Genomic DNA, 20008 nt, shown 5'->3' on the forward strand with positions numbered 1-20008 from the left:
TTGTGTCCCTATGGGAAAGTGACAATTATCCCTTACCTTGAAGATCCCATGGCTTACTGAGAATGGCTAGGAGTTCCAATGCAGCACACATTCTAGCCCATTTTTCTTCATGCTGCATGTCTGGAGGATGCTTCTATCCTGAGATATTATGTGTTCGGTGGAGCTCACCAGTAGCAAAGAGAAGAGCTGTTGGCTCCCTTACCTAAATCCCAAACTAACAGTAAATAAAGAGAACAGAGAGCGGATTTGTGAGATAACCTCTCACCTTGGATGAACTTTCAGTGTGAGTATCTGAAAAATAGTAGGATTTTCGTGGCTTAGAAAGAGATCAACTTACCTGTGTGCGCTGAAGGCCCAGTGCCCAGGAATATGGCCTGTGACTCTATCTGAACTGAAACAAAGGCCAGCTATCCAACGTGTGCTCACCTGACCTGTTGGCCCTGATCATTGGTGTCAGGTGAAGGAGTGACCTTTCTACCATCCCCTTCCCAGGTTAAGGCAAAGGAGTCACCGTATGTTTGCTTTTCTTTATTGCAGGACATTTGTGAAGATATTTCTGATCATGTTGAGCAAATCCATGCCCTCCTTGAAACGGAGTTCTCCCTGAAGCTGCTATCCTACTCCGTCAACGTGATTGTGGACATCCACGCGGTGCAGCTCCTCTGGCACCAGCTCCGCGTCTCAGTGCTGGTTCTGCGGGAGCGCATTCTGCAAGGTCTGCAGGACGCCAATGGCAACTACACCAGACAGACAGACATTCTGCAAGCTTTCTCCGAAGAGACAAAGGAGGTGGGTGTTTTCCTTGAAGCCAAATAGTGCATTGTCAGGTGTGATTATTTGAGAATGTTTTCAGTTCAGAGGTGTGGGATAGGAATTCTTTATAGGTAAATAAGCAGGTCCTAAGCTGGGTGTTGAATCTAGGTATAGTGACTAGAGACTAGGGCACTTCTAATGTGAATGAAGCTAAAAACCAGAGTTCATTCACACCCGGTAGTTTGCACAGGTACCACTCGTAGCTGTTGGTGCTAACCTGGCTTCCTGTTCCTCGTTCAATTATTTGATAAATATTCATTGAGTGCTTATATGGGCCAGGCACTAGGTGCTAAGAGTGTAATAGTGATCAAAACATGGCCTTTGCCTTCAAAGAGCTGAGACTAGTGGGGAGTGGAGGCAAGTGGACAGACATTAAGACCAGACTGTGATCTGCGTGATCTACATGCAAATACAATGGTCTACATGATGCCACTGGAGGACAGAGAAGAGGCACCTAATTCAGACAGGGAAGCCTTTACAGGAGAAGTGAGTCTAACCTGAGATCTGAAGAAGAAGCAGGATTAGACTGATGAACAGAGGTAGAAACTGTTCTAGACAGAAGGAATGGCATGATCAAAGATCCAGAGGTAAGAGAGAGGATGACAGCCTCAGAGAGGAAAAAGTTCAAGGGACCAGGAAGCAGGATTTTAACTAATATGTAAGCAGAGGTCAGATCATGAAGATGAAAAGCCGTATTAAAAAGTCATATTAAGAGAAGTGGACTTTATTTTGAGGATAACAGAAGAGTTTGTTCAGGGAATTGATGCGATTCAATTCATGGTTTAGAAAAATCATTCTGGTTGCAGTGAGTCATATGGACTGTAGAATTTTGCACAACCAGTATACTTAGATTTTTTTGTTCTCATAGTAAGCATAGTTTAAAGAGTTTGTTGCTGTTAATCTTGATGCATAGCTTAAGAACGAACACTGTAAAGTTAAATCCAAGTGAACTCTCCTATTCCCAAATAAAACTGACATATATGTCAGAGCGAGAGAGAAAGAGAGAGAGAGGGAGAGTCATTGTGCTAGCTAAGTAGGGGCTATATATACGTGTGTGTGGATGGATGGATGGATAGATAAATAGATGGATGGATAGATGGATGGATGGATAGGCAGGTAGGTAGGTAGATAGATAGATAGATAAATAGATAGATAGATAGATAGATAGATAGATAGATACCATGTATAGATACATAGTGTGTGTGTGTATGTATATAGTCCCTTGGCTCTTGAAACCCGGTTTAGTGCTCTACTGTTGATTTTGTGGAAAATATGTATTATACAAGTTTAGAAGGCATTTATATAAATGTGGATTAAAAGGCCTTATAAAGAGTGTTGCATCTTATTAAGTTATTAATGTTTCAGTGGCTCCAACATTATTAACAACACAAAACAAATCTGGGCTTCTTCTCATAAATGATTTATATTTGTTGATTATTGTTTTTGTAATAATGATGCTCTTGCTGTGGCAAATTCCCTGCAGGCCCTGGAAGTTTCTGGGAATGAAAATCTACTGGGCTCACTTCTAACTTTAGGTCACAGTCTTTGTTTTCATTTAGCTTTTTCTAAGATTGTGGCAATGAGGGAGGTGATACAGACTTTGGTAGAGTTCCTTTTAAAATCGTAGAATGAATATGTAGGTGTGTGAGATAGTCCTCAGATGCCATCCATCCCAAGTGGGATCCCTAGAAGGTCCCTGATTGGGACCTTTGTGGTTATGGGAAACTACAAAGAATCCCAAACTAGTCAACTCTGCCCTAAATCTGGTGTTTAGGAGGAGGTGTATGCTAATAAGGTGGGAGATCAGAGATGGGGAAGGTTTGTCTAAACTCTGAAGAGACAGTACTTTAGATATCTACCTGGTATCTCCAATCTGTACATTCTGTTTTTGTTTCTACCCATGTGTTCTCCTGGCTCTGTCCAAAATCCAGTATTGATCAGTTATCAGATCTGCCCACTTTCAACCACTTAGAGGGGGCACTAGAAATCATTGAGTCAAACCAACTCATATTACATATTTATTTATTCATTCAGTAAACATTTACTGATCACAGCTCTGATTAGAGCTGGGGATATGAAAGTGCTCTAGGGTTTATTGTTATTGCTGTTATTGTTGTTTTGTGGAATATGTTCATCATGGGTTTGTTTGAACTTGTATTATTCACAAAGTGGTAGCCCAAGAAAGATGAAAGGCCATTGAGACTAACTAATTGTTACTGGCCACTATTTTCACAGCTATGTTGTGAGTTTATATTAAGTAGTACCCATCATGGGTCTCACAATGTGAGCTCAACAATTATTTACAGATTCGATTGAAAGCAATTTAGTGCATTTTCATGTTTGAAGTCAGTCTTTAGTCCTGTTGTAGAGATGCAAGAATGCGTTGTATGAGGGGTAAAGGAACAGTGGATTCTCAACCACCTGCTTTGTGGACATTTCTCTGTGAATTGAAGCACTGTCTCCATTACCATCTTTCCTGAAGCAATGGATTCCTGATCCTATTTGTTAGTTTTACTTGTTTCTGTCAGCACACTGGAACTGTGGAAAATAGGAAGAGAATTAGGATAAAATTCTCAGCTTTATCAGAATAAATTCAGCTGTGAAAGATTTGTAGAATGAAGAGGGAGATGGCGTAAAACATACTGATAATCTAGAATAGTAAATGTCCTTCCAGTGAAGATAAATTCATTTTTCTCTTTTTGGAAGTCAGTTGAGTTTCATAGCCCATTAAAGAAATAGGTTTGAAAGTCAAGAAAGTGGCAAGTTCTCTTTCTGTCCTTACAAAAACAAAGTGAGTTTTATTCCTTTATTTAAATATGGAGCAGACCATATCTTGTAAACAAATTGGCAAATGCCTTACTGAAACAAAACCAGCTGAACAAACAAATAAAAAATACTTTAGGGCAAAGCTCCACATTGTGTAAAAAATGTGTTATACTGAAATTTTCTATATTTCAGATACTGTGATAAGCAATTTATATTTATTGTTTCATTTAGTAAGGAGGGTAATGGGTATTAAAAGTAGTTCCATTTCAATATTACTCATCCATAAAAAAGAATGAAAGATTGACATTTGCAGCAACATGGATGGACCTAGAGATTATCATACTAAGTGAAGTAAGTCAGACAGAGAAGGACAAATACTATATGATTATCACTTAAATGTGGAATATAAAAAATAATATAAGTGAATTTATTCACAAAACAAAAACAGACTCAGAGACATAGAAAACAAACTTATGGTTACCAAAAGGGAAAGGGAGGGAGGAGGGATGAATTAGGAGTATGGGATTAACATATACAAACCACTGTATATAAATTAGATAAAAAAAGGATTTACTGTATAGCACAGGGAAGTATATTCAGTATCTTGTAATAATCTATAATGGAAAAGAAACTGAAAAAATATATATGTAACTGAATCACTTTGCTGTACACCTGAAAATAACACAATATTGTAAATCAGCTATACGTCAATTTAAAAAAATAGTTCCATTTTATAGATGGAAAAACTGAATTTAAGAGAGGCTAAGCGAACGCTTAAGGGCATAAACCTAAGAATAATTAAATAAAACAAGCAAAACCAGCTCTTAACTGATCTCTTTGGTAAAAATAATAATAATTATTTCCTTCTTCCCTTCCTTCCTACTTTCCTTTCTACCTCCCCTAAATATTTATTGATTTCTTACTCTTTATAAGGCACTAGGCATTCAAAGATGAATAACACATGTTATTAAATGTTAGTAATCACCGTCATAATTTTGTTAGATCCTCAAACAGTTCTGGGAGGTTGGCAGGGCAAGTGCTATTATCCTTATTTTACAGATGATATTATTGTATTCATCTTACAGATAAGAAGACTGAGGCTGAGAGAGGTAGTCACACAGGTAGTGATAACTGTTAACAGTAGTAATACAATAGCGAACATTGATTAAGAACTTACCATATGCCAGATGGTGTGGTAAGCACTTTACCTAAATGATACTCACCCTCTCAGTGGGAACACATTGGTCCTTCCAGAGCACTCACATCATTGCACTTTGTGTGTTCTTCCACGAGCACTTATCACAGGGCAATTTATATTACAACGAAGTGTGTGCTAGATTTGAACTTCGTGATTGCTGGCACCAGATTATAATCACCTCTGTATCTCCCACAGCACCTAGTTCGTATCGCTGTATATAAAAGTCGATGAGTCGAACTGAAGTAAATAATGCAGATAATAACTGCTTTAAGTGTGGAAGAGGGAGATATCACTATAGGTTGGTTGACTGGGATTGATCATGGAGATTAGTTATTTGACTCATAATTTCAGCCCATAGAAAATGGAAATTGTCAAGAATTATTACTATAGTGTAAATAAAAATATTGAAAGACTTTGTCTATTTTCCCTTTTCCCATCAGAAACTAAACTTTGCCTTGCTTCGCATTTCCCTATCATTGCTTTTCCCTCTGAGTCCACCGCTGCTCTCTGAAATGCAGTCAGAATCAGAGCACCAACATGGGAGAGCTGAAAGGAATCTGAGCAAGGGTCTCGACCCTGTGATCTGAGGACTCTGGGGGGCTGTAGCCTTCTTGTAAGAGGTCCATGAATTTATATGTTAGTAATTGAAGCATAACAAACACCATGTAGTGAAATTAGGGGAGGAAGGGAAGAGAGAGGCATACAAAATTTTTTGCCGTAACCATAATTAAAACAGTGAAATTCTGTTTTCAACTCTTCTGAGTAAGGTCACTAAATCAGGGCACAAAGTCAACTCTGAAATGGCAATGGACACTAATATAAACCTTGGGGGCATTGCAGTAGGGAGATCTTCAAATCTCTAAATTATAAGTATCAAATCTCATGTTCAGCTGATGACAGAATTCACTGTTAAACAAAGAAAGATCTAAGAAGGCATTTGGAATTAGAACTTCATTTAACTTATTTATGGGTAAGGAACAAAGCAAAATTTCTTGTTTCAAATTAGGGAGGAAAAAGGGTTTCCTTGATGTCTGAGACAATATTGAAGCCAGCAGTAAAGTGAATAAATTGCTCATCAATAAAGTGAATAAGTTACCATCTCCATAAAACATAACCTTCATCTGAGAAACTGCTTCATAACATATTAAATGGGGGTCTGTTTGAGTTTGGACATTGCTAGGCTGCCATGACACAGCTAAAAGCACTACAAAATAAAATGTGGTATTTCTAAAATAAAAAGGCCAGTAAAAACAACATGCACTCTTCCCCCACCTCCATATCCACCTGAGACTTTACTACTTACGTGCGTTAGGAAACTATCTGGGAAGGTGGTCCAGTAGAAAGCAGTGGGACTAAAATATTAGTATTACTAAGCAATATTGTAAGAAATGAAACTCATTATTTATCTGCTCTGAGAAACTTCAGAGAACTTTATTTTTTTTTAAATTGCCTCTGCACTGTGAAATGTAGAAAAATACTTTTGAGGAATGCTCTTAAATAATAGCCAACTGTGTTAAAATATATGGGTCGATGCTTGCCACTTGGTCTTTAGGATATGAAATGCATATGCTATGTGCTGTTTTTTGTTTTGTTTTTCGGGAAGGGATTTTTTTTTTTCACATTAAAAAATGCAGTATGAATTTAAGCTGGTTACCCCTGAATGACAATCAGCCGTGCACAGCAGTAGTTGGCCTGATTGGGCACAGGATGGGAGAGGGCTCCCTTTGGAGCATTAAGTGTTTTTGAGTATGGTATTTTCTTTTCCAAACAAAGGACTGGCTAGGGAAGGGATCTTCAGGGGAAGACTTAATTAGGAAAAGGCAGCCATACCCTGTTATCTAGATGTCTCATGCCATATGTTCAGCTAACATCATTTATTGAGTACCTGTTATTTTTGAACAAGACAGTATCCCCTTGTCTTAACGTTCTGTGACCACCATAATTGGGATCAAATACTTTCCCACGGTTATGGTATTCCTTGCCTGTCCAGAAGTGGGTAGCTGACATTTTCATGGGTCTAATTTTTACCTGAACTCTCGCATCTCTTTTTTTCTATTCATCATAGGAACATTTTTCCTTAATGCCTCTTTGACCTCACTTAAGTAGGTGCAGTGCTGTAACGTTGTGATAAAAAATGATCAAAAATAATGTAAATTTCAACTAGTTAATAATTTAAATACTAACTTATGGGATAGCTTTGGAACTTAATCGCTATTTATAGTACTATTTTTGTAAAGGAGTAAGTTCTGAACATTGACCAACCAAATAAAAAAACTTTTAGTAAATACAACCTGCTTTTAAATTGGCATCTCCTCTATTATTCTCTTAAAAATTGCATGAACTGTGACTTTTGTTTGACTGGCTCATTCCTTGGTGTTTTGGGCTTCTGACTTTTTTTCTTTAAAGATCCTATTCCAGATATGAAGCATAAAAGCCAAACAATTCCAGTTAGACCATTTTTGTTGATATTGGCAGTTAATATTGGTTTCTTGCTTTGTGCAGTATAATTTAGCATAGGGACACCTCTCATTTTGATGAAACTTCCCCCCTTGATATATTTGATTAGTAAAAAAATATATAATAAGTAATAAGAGTAAGCATTCAGTTGAGTACCTATCCATGTGCCAGACTTGTGTCTTACATATTCTGTCTTCTTTAAGCCTCACAACAGCTCTATGGCATGGCTTATTGTTTCATTTTTACAGATGCGGGAAATGAGGCTTAGTGATATCAAGCTACTGGTTCCTGATCACATGAATAATTAGTGCTTGAGCTAGAATTTAACTCTGAGGTTTGGGCTTTTAATCACTGGAATCAATGAAAACTATATAATCAGAGAAATAAACTTCATGAAGGCATAGAGATAACATTCCAAAATGTCTTCATTCATTCATTCATTCAACAGATGTATCTTTGAATTCTGTGTAGCTCACTATGCTAAGTGTTGCAGGTATCCTGGAAAGTCAGCCATTTTCTATGTGATTTATACTCTTGTGGTGCTTACAAACTAGTGGGATAAACAGATTAATCAAATAATCACAATAATATGTACTTAAAGCTTGAGATAAATATTTAAAGGAAAAACAACATAGTTTTATGAGCGCTTATAAGAAAAGATTCTGACTTAGGTGGGTGTTTGGAATCTTGCAGAAGTGAAGCTTGATCTGAGGTCTGAGGGGTGAGTAAAAATTAACTAGTTAAGGGTTTTACAGGTGGGAAGCTTTCTTGGCAGAGGAAATAGCATGTGCAAAGGCTCTGGGGCAGGAGGAACACATTCAAAAACTGAAAGGATGATACCGTAGCCAGGTGCAGCCAGGGAGGGGAGAGTGGCTTGGGAGAGGCCTCTTCATATCTGTTCTTAAAGGGTTTGGGTTTTAACCTAGCAGCAGGAAGCTAATAAAGGATTTTAAGCAGAGAAGTAATAGCATCAAGACTTGAAATTTGGAAAGGTTACTCTGGTGGCAATGGGCAGGACAAACTGGAGGAGGAGGTATGTCCATTTAAAATAACATCCAGTGAATCAGAGAAAATTATGGCACAGGGGTCAAATTATGGGTCAGACAGCCTTTGTTTAAGGCTTAGCTCAGCCTTAGTCCCGAGGCTGTGTGCTAGTTATGCACCTTCTTTTGGCTCAGGCTCCACTTACGTAAAACAGGGGCAATCGTACAGACCCCAGGAGAAAATTGTTTTGAGGATTAAATGAAAAAGTAGTAGCGGTAATCAGCCACCCCCATTTATAAGATGAGGACATTGAGGCCTAGAAAGGTAAAATGAGGTTTTTCGTCATTATTATTTATCTGGATGTTGTGGAATAAGAGTGAAGGGAGTAGGAGGTAAAGGCAAGGTAAAGGTCTGAAGGGAGAGAACAAAGCAAAACAAACAAATGACCCCCAAGATCCCCCAGATCTTGGGATAACCTGGTTGAAATGATACAGGGTCCTTCTCACCCCATTCCTCCTCCAGGAGAGCAGAGATCTGGGGATATAGCCACCCTTCACTTTTCAGTTTTCTTCCTTCATCTCCTAAGGGGCTAGATTAGACCAGCTACCCTTCAGCCTGGTAGGCATGTAGGATTCCAGGGGCCCTTCTGCCCCGAACAAATCATCAAGTAAAAGTCTCCCCATTTGTTGTGTGATATCAGCAACTGCATTAGTAATGAGAAAAGAATCTGAATTATGCAACTAAAGATTAAAAAATTAAAAACACTTACTTATAATACTATTTTTTAGCATAGGGGAATTTCAAATCAGCCTACCTTGAAGGAAGGTGGGCACTTGGCATCCAGCACACACAAATGGAAATGGGAGTGGGGTGGAGGGTAGGGGACAGTGCATACAGAGGGCGGGGATGGGGGCTAAGATGATACACTTTTGACTCATTAATTTTCTCCAGGATTTCCTGTGTTTACCTGTAAAAGGTGGGGACAAACAGAAGTTGGCCTTGAACTATTTTTGTTATGTATGCAAATTCAGTAGTTCATCTTGTGATTTGTGAATATATATTTAACACAACAGACTTACTATAATTAATTATTCTACTTTAAAATATTTACTAAGCATCTACCATGAGCTCACCACTGTGGTAGGTGATGGAGTGATAAGCAAAAGAGACATCCATGGAGATTTTACTCTCATATTATTTTGTTTTCAGAAATGTTATTACTTAAGGCATCACTTAAGAAATGCTTACTAAATGAAAAATACACCATTTTAAGCTTTTTTTTTTTTTTAATTTTTATTTACTTATATTTATTTTTGGCTGTGTTGGGTCTTCGTTTCTGTGCGAGGGCTTTCTCTAGTTGCGGCAAGCGGGGGCCACTCTTCATCGCGGTGTGCGGGCCTCTCACTGTCGTGGCCTCTCTTGTTGCGGAGCACAAGCTCCAGACGCACAGGCTCAGTAATTGAAAATACACCATTTTAAAATAGAAAGTTAGGGTAAGAATGGTTATTTTTGGCTTGGCCTTGACCATTTCTATCAAGGCTCTGTTCTCCAGATTAAAGAAAAATCCTTAAATATTTAAGAACAGGATACTATATAAAGCAATATGGTAATTAATGAATATGCCTTTCTGTATCTCAAACCAGAAGCAATTGAGATTGATGCATTTTTTACCTTTATAGTGGCCTCTGCTGAGATTTCATGTGAGCAGCAGTTGAATATAATGCTGAAACCATTTCCATTGTCTGTTTCAGGACCGGCTTGATGCTCTAACAGAAGTGGATGACTCAGGACAGTTAACTATCAAATGCTCTCAGAATTACTTGTCTCTGGATTGTGGCATTACTGCTTTCGAACTGTCTGACTACAGTCCAAGTGAGGATTTGCTCAGTGGCCTGGGTGATATGACCTCTAGCCAGGTCAAAACCAAACCCTTTGACTCTTGGAGCTACAGTGAAATGGAAAAGGAGTTCCCTGAGCTTATCCGAAGTGTTGGGTTACTTACGGTGGCTCCTGACGCAGTCCCTTCCAACGGCAGCGAAGCAGTTAGTGAGGAGGCGTCTCAAGTGTCCCTTTCAGCAGATGACAGAGGTGGATGTGAGGAAAACAATGCGGCCACAGTGGAGGAGCAACCAGGCTTAACGCAGGGGCTGTCATCTTCAGGGGAAGCTCTGACAAATGCTGGACAACCCTCTTTGGAGACTGTGAAGCAAGAATCTGATTCCTCTTCCCAACTTGGGGCAAAGAATCAACAGCCTCTTCCTTGTGAAAATGCAACCCCCAAGCGATCCATCAGAGATTGCTTTAATTATAACGAGGACTCTCCCACACAGCCCACGTTGCCAAAAAGAGGGCTTTTCCTTAAAGAGGAGACTTTTCAGAATAATCTGAAAGGCACTAGTGGAAAGAAGCAGATGGTTGATCTCAAGCCTGAGTTGAGCAGGAGCTCCCCTTCCCTGGTGGACCCTCGTGACAGATCTAAACTCTGCCTGCTGTTACAGTCTTCTTACCCCAGCACACCTGCTGGTGCCAGCCACTCATATGAGTGTTTGCACAAGGTGGGGGATGGGAATCTTGAAAACACAGTCAAAAGTCACATTAAGGAGATCTCCTCCAGCCTGGGGAGGCTTAATGACGGCCATAAAGAGAAACTTCGACTTGAAAAGCCTCACAAGACCGTAGAAGAGGTGCCTTCATGCCAGACACCTAAGCGGGACCCCAGTTCAGGCAAGCAAGCCAAAATCACTAGGAGCTCAGTAGTGCCGCATGGAATTCCTTCTAGTACTTCCAAGGCCATAGAGGGGCCAGAAACAGATTCTGCTTCCACATCCTCACTTGAGCCATATAACCAGAGTAGTTGGAATGCCAAACTGCCAGTACAGTCAGAAACATCCAGTTCACCACCTTTTAGTCAAAGCAGTGAGTCCTCTGCTGGCTCAGACAATGTCGTGTCTCCGGTACCCCTTCTTTCAGAACACAAAAGCAAAAAAAGCTACACCTCCTCCCCAAGTCACGTCACCAGGAACGGTCAGGTTGTGGAGGCCTGGTATGGCTCTGATGAGTACCTAGCACTGCCCTCTCACCTTAAGCAGACAGAAGTATTAGCTTTGAAGTTGGAAAACCTAACAAAGCTTCTGCCTCAGAAACCCAGGGGAGAAACCATTCAGAATATTGATGACTGGGAACTGTCTGAAATGAATTCAGATTCTGAGATCTATCCAACATACCATGTCAAGAAGAAGCATACAAGGCTAGGCAGGGTGTCTCCAAGCTCATCCAGTGATATAGCCTCTTCGCTCGGGGAGAGCATTGAATCTGGCCCCCTTAGTGACCTTCCTTCCGACGAGGAGTTGTGCGTGCCTCTCTCTGGCATGAAAAAATCCATTGATGACAAGTCAGAGAGAGCTTCATCCTCTGAGAAAAATGAGAGCCATTCCGCTACAAAGTCTGCTTTAATTCAGAAACTGATGCAAGATATTCAACACCAAGACAACTATGAAACCATATGGGAAAAAATAGAGGTAAGGGTGGTCTTCTTAATCGGAATGATTTCTTACCTGATTTTTGGAAGTATTGCTGGGAAAAGGTGAACTCTTCCCCATCCCATTATAAAATGTGTTGCTATTTTTGATAAACGTAACCGATTGCCTAAAGAAAGAAAAGAAAAAACACATCATGATCACTGAGTTGTAACAGTGGCATCACTAGGAACTGCCCTTGTCTGTGCATTAGCTTGATGTGTCCCTGCTGGTATAGATATCTCTGTTGATATTGCTCAAGCCTAACATGGCTCCTGATGAGTGGTGGACCCCCGAACGTAATACAAAATAAGGTAGAACAGTAGCTGTGCACACGCCAGTACCTCAGGAATACGTGAATGGAAAGTTCCAGTTACCCTCAGTGCCTTTTTGATTTGTTGGTTCTAACCCCAGAATAGCTCTCACATCTCCAATATTAACTTCTTGTAGAAAAAGACCCGATATTTCTAATTTTTCAGGAATTTTTTTCTTCAGTCGTCCTCCTCTGGCTAATAACCATGCTACCTATACTCTGTACCATCTATGGGCTCTGAGACTGGGGAGTTGATATTTTGGGTAAATCTGTACTTTTAGAACAAATGGTTATGTGATGAAATCTTTAAGGACAGACATCAACATTCTCAGAATTCAGCTCCTTAATATAAGCTGTGATTTAAGATACTGGATAAAAGTATAGTGCATATGGACAGAATGACCTGGAGGAAGAAAATGAAGGTACATAAAACAAAGAGGGTAAAGTTAACAGCGATATGTAATAATCGTAACATATATTAATAATTATTTACTAAGTATTTATGTGTCCAATCCTCACAACAACCCTAATATTAACCCCATTTTACGTAGCGGAGACTGAGGCTGAGAGAGACCAGGCAGTCTGCTCTAGAACCCATACTATTAACTCTAGAACCCATACTATTAAATGCTCCCATGCCTCTCCATTAGGAAGTGACTAGTATGTACTACATGTAAATACTGTAGTATTGTAGAGAAGAAATAATATCAGTAGAGCTAGGATTTGCCTGGGAAGTTCTTGTGAAATAATAAACATTCATTGGGGCTTTGAAGGATGTGCCAGGATTTAGAGAGAAGGAAGGTGGGCATTTCAGGTAGAAGGAGCAAAAACCAAAACACAGAGGTGGGTATTGGGAATGAGCATGGTATTGGGGTGCACAGCTGTCTTGACTGGAAGGTCAGTGAGCAGAGAGCAATAAAAGTTTCCATACATTTAATAGACCTGGTAGCTGCAAGGCCCTGATGGCCAGACCAAGGCAATTAGAATTTGTTTACCAGACATCCATGGTAACTTCTCTGAAAGGGACTGAGAATAGTTTTACAACTAACAATAACTCATGCTCCTTGGGCTCTTATTTTGTGCTGGTTCTGTGCTAAGGGCTTTACATGCCTTATTCTACTTAAGTCCTGGGAGATAAGAGCTTTTCAGATGAAGATGCTAAGGCAGATTGTGGTTAGGAAACTTGCTCAAGGCCTCACAGCTAGTGAGTGCAGAGCCAGAATTTGAACCCAGAGCCGGCACACTTAAAGCAGTGTGTGCCATGGCCTCCAGTAGCCTTTCTGGAAGGCCTAATTGGCAATAACAGGAAAGATGGTCATGGCAGCCATGGCGGTGACCAGTGCAGAGATGCCTGTGGCAGCCAGTGTTAGGGGCTGCTGTGATGGGGGATGGGCGAATGGGGGGCGCTGTTGAAAAAGTGAACGGGATCCAGGAAACTGGTTCCAGTCCTTGCTCAGTCATTAAAGCCAGGAGTGGCCCACAGCTAATCCTGCTCCATTCTGGGCCTCGTTTCTTTTTTGTAAATAGAGATGTTTTAAGCAGATGATGGCTATTCTACCAACTTCCAATGGAAGCATCCTTTAATTCCATAGTTCTACAAAGATGAAGCTAAGTTTTCAGTCTCTAGGGACTGGTGTAGTTTTAATAGAAGGAAACATTTGGATGGGTAGCCGGCTGGAGGTGGAGGTGAGGCAGGTAATTTTTAAAAATACACGCACTGATATTGAGGATACGATGAAACTTTTAAGAGGAAATGTAGGCCGTTGGAAGTACTGTCTTAGAGTTGGGATATGAAGTGAAACCTAAAAGGGGATTAAGCCCCTTCCTCAGCCCAACTTCCTTTCAATACTTCAGGTAGGGGTGACTACAAATCCCCATGTCAGTTGACCTTGGGTATCACATTCTAGCTTTGACCTCCTCCATATAGTGACCCAGAAAACGTATCAACCAGGAAAATATAACATAATAAGAGAGGGTATTACTTAACATCTTCCTTGTATCAAGCAAATACTTGGCACTTTATCTGAAGTAGTGCTCTTATAAGATTCTCAAAACAACCCTACAAGGTAGGTTTTATTATCTTACATTGACCTCTTCTCTTCCTCTCCAGTGCTCCCACTCTGGTCCTAGCCACCATCACCTCCTGCCTGGGTTACTGAGGTAGCCTCCTAACTGGTTTCCCTGCTTCCATTCTGCTCCCCTTACAGTCTATTCCCAACAAAGCAGCCAGAGTGATCCTTTTAAAACATAAATCAGGGATTTCTCTGGTGGTCCAGTGGTTAAGAATCCACCTTCCAACGCAGGGAATGCAGGTTCGATCTCTGTTCGGCTTGGGGGGGCGACTAAGATCCCACATGCCGTGGGGCAGCTAAGCCCGCGTGCCACAACTACTGAGCCCGCGTGCTTCGATTAGAGAGCCTGCGTGCCGCAAACTACAGAGCCCACACATTCTGGAGCCCGTGCGCCACAACTAAGACCCAACACAGCCAAAAAAAACCAAAAACATAAATCAGATCATGTCACCCCTCTGTTCAAAACTCTGCAACAGCTCCCATGGCATTCAGAGGTCCTACATGGACTGGTCCCCTGATTTCCTCTCTGACTCATTTCCAACTGCTCTTCCCCATGCTCACTTCACTCCATTCCCACTGGACCCTTTGCCGTTCCTGGAACAAGCTGGGTATGCCCCTGCCTTTCAGACTTTTGTCAGCTCCCTCTGGCTGCACATTCTCTGTCAGTTGCATTTTTTTTCTAATTCCTCCACCTCTTCTGAGATTTGGTCAAATAATAACTTCTTAGGGAAGGTTACCCTGACCACCTTTTAAAAGGTGTGACCTGACTTCTTTTTCTTTTCTCCTACAGCTCTCACCATATTCTGTAATTTTATATAATTCTCTTATTTAGCATGTGTATTATTATTAATTTTTGTCTCCCCCTGCTAGACTGGGAGATCTGTGAAGGCAGACATTTTTATCTGTTTAGCTTGCTAGTGAATCTCATGTACCTAGAACATTGCCTGCTACGTAGTAGGTGCTCAATAAAGGTTGTTGAATGAAAGAATGAATGATTCCCCATTTTAGAGTGGAGGAGAGGAGTTCAGAGAGATGAAGTCACCTCTCCTAAGCTGCACAGCTAATAAGTCATAGAGCCATGCTTCAAGCCCTGTCTGCTTTGCTCTTCCCACTAGATAAAGTCTTGGGAATAGAAGAATTCCCTGAGAGACTGAGGATAGATGGAGAAGAGAAGAGGAGGACAACTGACTTTCAAGTTTTAGCCCAGTTACGAGGCAGGAGTAAGGAAGAGGCCTAGTTGTGGGGACCAGGAAGAAACAGGATTCTTGGGTATTAAGTAAGTGAAGGGAGAAGAGATGTTTAGTATGATGAACACTAGCTTCATTCTTTGCAAAATGGAGATGAAGAAGAATAAGGATAAAGAAAAAAAAAATAACCTTCAACCTTTAGATTTGTTTTAAAGAGTCAATGAGGACCTTGGAACTCGTCCTGGAAGACATGACTCCATTAGGTTGGACTCATTGGTACCAAGTTAATGGATGCATGACATGGCTGATTCCTTTTCTCCCCAGAGATATAAATGTCTTCAAATGCTAGATTATGGTGTCCCAGCTATAGTTCAATGACTCAGCTGTTTGTTAGCATTTTATCTCAGAGACATCTATAACCCAATTTTAAAAACTTCTTTGGTGCCAGCTAAGAATGTCCTTGCACGTAAATTATTTCAGATTCAGTGCAGCAAATATTTGTCTGAGTGCTTGATCTTTGTAACTAGGCTATGTAAAATTGCAGTCTAGTCTGTGGTAGCAGCACAAAGGCAGTCACCCTTGCTGCTGCCTAGAGGTAGAGCTGGGATGTGGTCAGTAATACTAGGTTAATGGGAATATAGAAGAGGTTTGATCCTGGGATTAACTTGGCACTGATTTCTGCATTTCTTTTTCCAAGAGGTAAAATGGTCCAGATAGGATCCATCCTACCTTTCACCCTCATTTCGACCATATGTTGACACATCAATGATACCACACTGATGATGGCAGTCATTAAAGAAATATCATGTTGTCCTGTGTTCTCTTTTCCTTCTTCTTCCATTGTGGTAAAAAAACATAACATAAAATTTGCCTTCCTAACCATTTTTAAGTGTACAGTTCAGTAGTAAGTGAATTCATATAGTTGTGAAACAGATCTCCAGAACTTTTTCATCTTGCAAATCTGAAACTCCATACCAATTAAATAACTGCCCTTTTCCCCTCTCCTCGAGCCCCTGGCAGGCACCATTCTACTTTTTGTTTCTATGAATTTGACTACTTTAGATGCCTCATATAATTGGAATCATATAGTATTTGTCTTTTTGTGACTGGTTTGTTTCACTTAGCATAATGTCCTCAAGATTCATCCATGTTGTAACATATGACAGGATTTCCTTCCTTTTTAAGGGTGAATAATTCCACTGTATGTATATACCACGTTTTGTTTACCCATTCATCTGTGGAGGGATATTTGGCTTGCTTCCACTTCTTGGCTATTGTGAATAATGCTGTTATGAACATAGGTTTGCAAATACCTCTTCAAGACCCTGCTTTCAATTCTGTGGGTATATACCCAGAAATTGGATAGGATTGCTGCTGGACCATATGGTAGTTGTACTTTTAATTTTTTGAGAAATCACCATACCATTTTCCGTCATGGTTGCTCCATTTTACAATCCCAACAACAGTGCACGGGAGTTTCAGTTTCTCCATATCCTCATCAACAATTGTTATTTTCTGGGTTTTTTGTTTGTTTGTTTGTTTATTTGTTTTTAAGATAGTAACCATCCTAATGGGTGTGAGATAATATCTCATTATTTTTTTTTAACATCTTTATTGGAGTATAATTGCTTTAAATGGTGTGTTAGTTTCTGCTGTATAACAAAGTGAATCAGCTATACGTATACCTATATCCCCATATCTCCTCCCTCTTGCGTCTCCCTCCCACCCTCCCTATCCCACCCCTCTAGGGGGTCACAGAGCATGGAGCTGATCTCCTTGTGCTATGCGGCTGCTTCCCACTAGCTATCTGTTTTACATTTGGATTTGGTAGTGTACATATGTCAATGCTACTCTCTCACTTCATCCCAGCTTACCCTTTCCCCTCCCTGTGTCCTCAAGTCCATTCTCTACATCTGCGTCTTTATTCCTGTCCTGCCCCTAGGTTCTTCAGAACCACTTTTTTTTTAGATTCCATATATATGTGTTAGCATACGGTATTTGTTTTTCTCTTTCTGACTTACTTCGCTCTGTATGACAGTCCCTAGGTCCATCCACCTCACTACAAATAACTCAATTTCATTTCTTCTTATGGCTGAGTAATATTCCATTGTATATGTGTGCCACATCTTCTTTAACCATTCATCTGTCGATGGACACTTAGGTCGCTTCCATGTCCTGGCTGTTGTAAATAGAGCTGCAATGAACATTGTGGTACGTCACTCTTTTGAATTATCTCATTATGATTTTGATTTGTATTTCTCTGATGATTAATGATGTTGAACATCTTTACATATGCTTGTTGGCCATTTGTATATCCTCTTTGGAAGAATGTCTATTCAAGTATGTTGTCCACTTTTTAAATTGGGTTATTTGATTTTTTTGTTGTTGAGTTGTAGGAGTTCTTTATATCCTGGATCTTAACCTTTTATTATATATTTGATTTACAAACATTTTCTCCCATTCCTTTTCAGTCTGTTGATTGGGCCCTTTGATGCACAAAATTTTTAAAGGATGATGTGGCCCCATTTGTCTATTTTTGCTTTTGTTGGCTGTGCTTTTGGTGTCATATCCAAGAAATCATTGCCAACACCCATGTCATGAGGCTTTTATTTTATGTTTTCTTTTAGGAGTTTTATAGTTTAAGTCTTAGGTTTAAGTCTTTGAGTTATTTTTTATTTTATCTCTGTGTGATTACCTCTCATGCTTTAAAGATCTCACCCGTGGCTTTTTTGCGTGGTAGGACACAACTTCAAGAGACAAGATTTGTCTTTAGAAAAACACTTGGGAGTCACTCTTTTTAAAAAGTCATGTCTGCCATTCTTTACTTGATTTGAAACACAGCTGTATTTTTCTTTATTTGTCCCCAGAGTAACTTATAATCAAGCTCTGCTGTAAATTTAATTCTCACCTGCCTTTGATGTTTCTTTTATACCAACCACATAGCAGTTTTCCTAGAGTTGGTAAAGTGGTAGTCTGCACTTTGGTGTTTATACTGATCTCTTAAGAGCATCCTATCAGATAGGGAGCATTTTAAGGTTACTGGATTCCACTGTTCTTCACTGGCATTTCGTTTTGTATGTGCCTTTCCCTTATGCTAACCTTTTCCCTCACAGTTGCTAGTCTTCCTCCTATATCTGAATTCTCTCTCTTCCTTGTATCTTCTCTCCTATTCTTTTTCTTTAGTATTCCTCTGGAATATATAGTTTTCACTCTCTGGCACCTATTTTCCCTTTTAATTTCCTTCCCCAAGAGTATCTTCTACTTTCTTCCTCTGATGTTGTCCTAGAGATTCTCAGATTCCAAATATGAGAGGACTATGAGTTGGCTCTTCATCACCATTCAAGCTTGAACCCTTGATCTTCTCAGTACATTTCTTAGTCTTAGAAATATGTATCCAGAGGGTTGAGGAACTGTTTAGATGCAAGAATAAACAATTCAGTTTAAATATCAAGGAAGAAGCCACATTTTTAAAGAGTTGGGAAGGCTCAGCTTTGTAATTAAAATTGGAAGATTCAAGAGTCCTAAAAGATCACAAATTGAACATGAATTGATAGTACAGATTATGATTCAACAAGCGGTGTTAGTAGCAGAATGCTGTAGGAACTCTGAATATTCTTCTTTATGCTATGCACAATCTAAAATTTTGTTTTAAATTCTGGACTTAGAATTTGAAAGAGATAGGACAACCTAATTCTAGGCTCTGTTTATTAAATAAGATAATATTTGATAAGTCTCAAGTGGAGAGTTATACAATGGGAGAGCAGAGGAAGGAAGATAACAAGTGTACCTAGACCAAGCATCACAGAAGGTGGACTACTTGAGCTGGACCTTGAATGATGAGTAGAATTTAGGAGAGATGAGAAGGCAGAATGTTAGTGACAGAAGCTTTGGTATAAGCTAAGGTTGAGGGCAAGAACATTTAAGGTATATTTGGGAAATAGTAGAGGGTGTAGGCTAAACTGCTGTAAAACAAAGAGATCCCCAAATACAGTAAGATAGAAGACTTTTTCTCTCTCACATAACAAGAGGTAGGCAGACAATCCAGGGACGATAGAGGCCATTGAGGGATTCAGGTGCTTTCTCCCTGTTGCTCTTGTACTCTGGTGCACCAGTGGTGTATCTGTGTTCCATCTCACCAGAAGGGGAACGTGGAGAGCACCCAGCTTTCTTCTCACAGACAGGACTTGGAAGTTGTACACATTTCTTCTGTTCACATCCCATTGGTCCAGACTTTGTCATATGGCATCACCTAACTGCAAAGGAGTTTGGGAAATTAGCCTCTAGGCTATGAACTTTAGGAGGGAGATGTTCTCTTAAACCAATTGCTGGTTAGAGTAGAGTTAGTTGAAGGGAAGGGGAATATAAGGTTAGAAAGAAAGGACCGAAATATGAACTTTGAATTCCAAGTGTTTACATAGCACAGACACAAAATAAATACCTGTCTAATGAATGCATGAATAAATGAATAAGTGAGTGAGTGAATGTATCATTCAGATTGAACTTTTTCCTTTAGACCAGGAGTTACAACCTAAAATGACTCTAAGAGGGACAGACAGATAATATAAATGAGTCATACAGCCGGGGTGGAAGTGGGGAGTGAAAGAGACTGAGTGACGGAGGGTAAGTGCCATGTCTAGAGGGAGGCCAACTGCTCAGTTCCAAGTGATTGTTGCACGGGAGTGTGGGCCCTGTGTGGCAAGATC

The 20008-nt window shown here is 40.0% G+C and overlaps 1 protein-coding gene across 6 annotated transcripts in view; it reads left to right on the plus strand.

The window, feature by feature from the left end:
• The window catches only part of AKAP6 (A-kinase anchoring protein 6), a 584194-nt gene that overhangs the window by 313514 nt on the left and 250672 nt on the right, over positions 1 to 20008 (plus strand). For all 6 annotated transcript variants that reach the window (XM_036842081.1, XM_036842086.1, XM_036842084.1 and 3 more), the window contains 2 exons: positions 538 to 789; positions 9970 to 11736. In XM_036842081.1, the coding sequence (XP_036697976.1) occupies positions 538 to 789; positions 9970 to 11736 (2019 nt within the window). The remainder of the gene's footprint in view (positions 1 to 537; positions 790 to 9969; positions 11737 to 20008) is intronic.

The sequence above is a fragment of the Balaenoptera musculus genome, chromosome 2 (genome assembly GCF_009873245.2).
Source record: "Balaenoptera musculus isolate JJ_BM4_2016_0621 chromosome 2, mBalMus1.pri.v3, whole genome shotgun sequence".
NCBI lineage: Eukaryota > Metazoa > Chordata > Mammalia > Artiodactyla > Balaenopteridae > Balaenoptera > Balaenoptera musculus.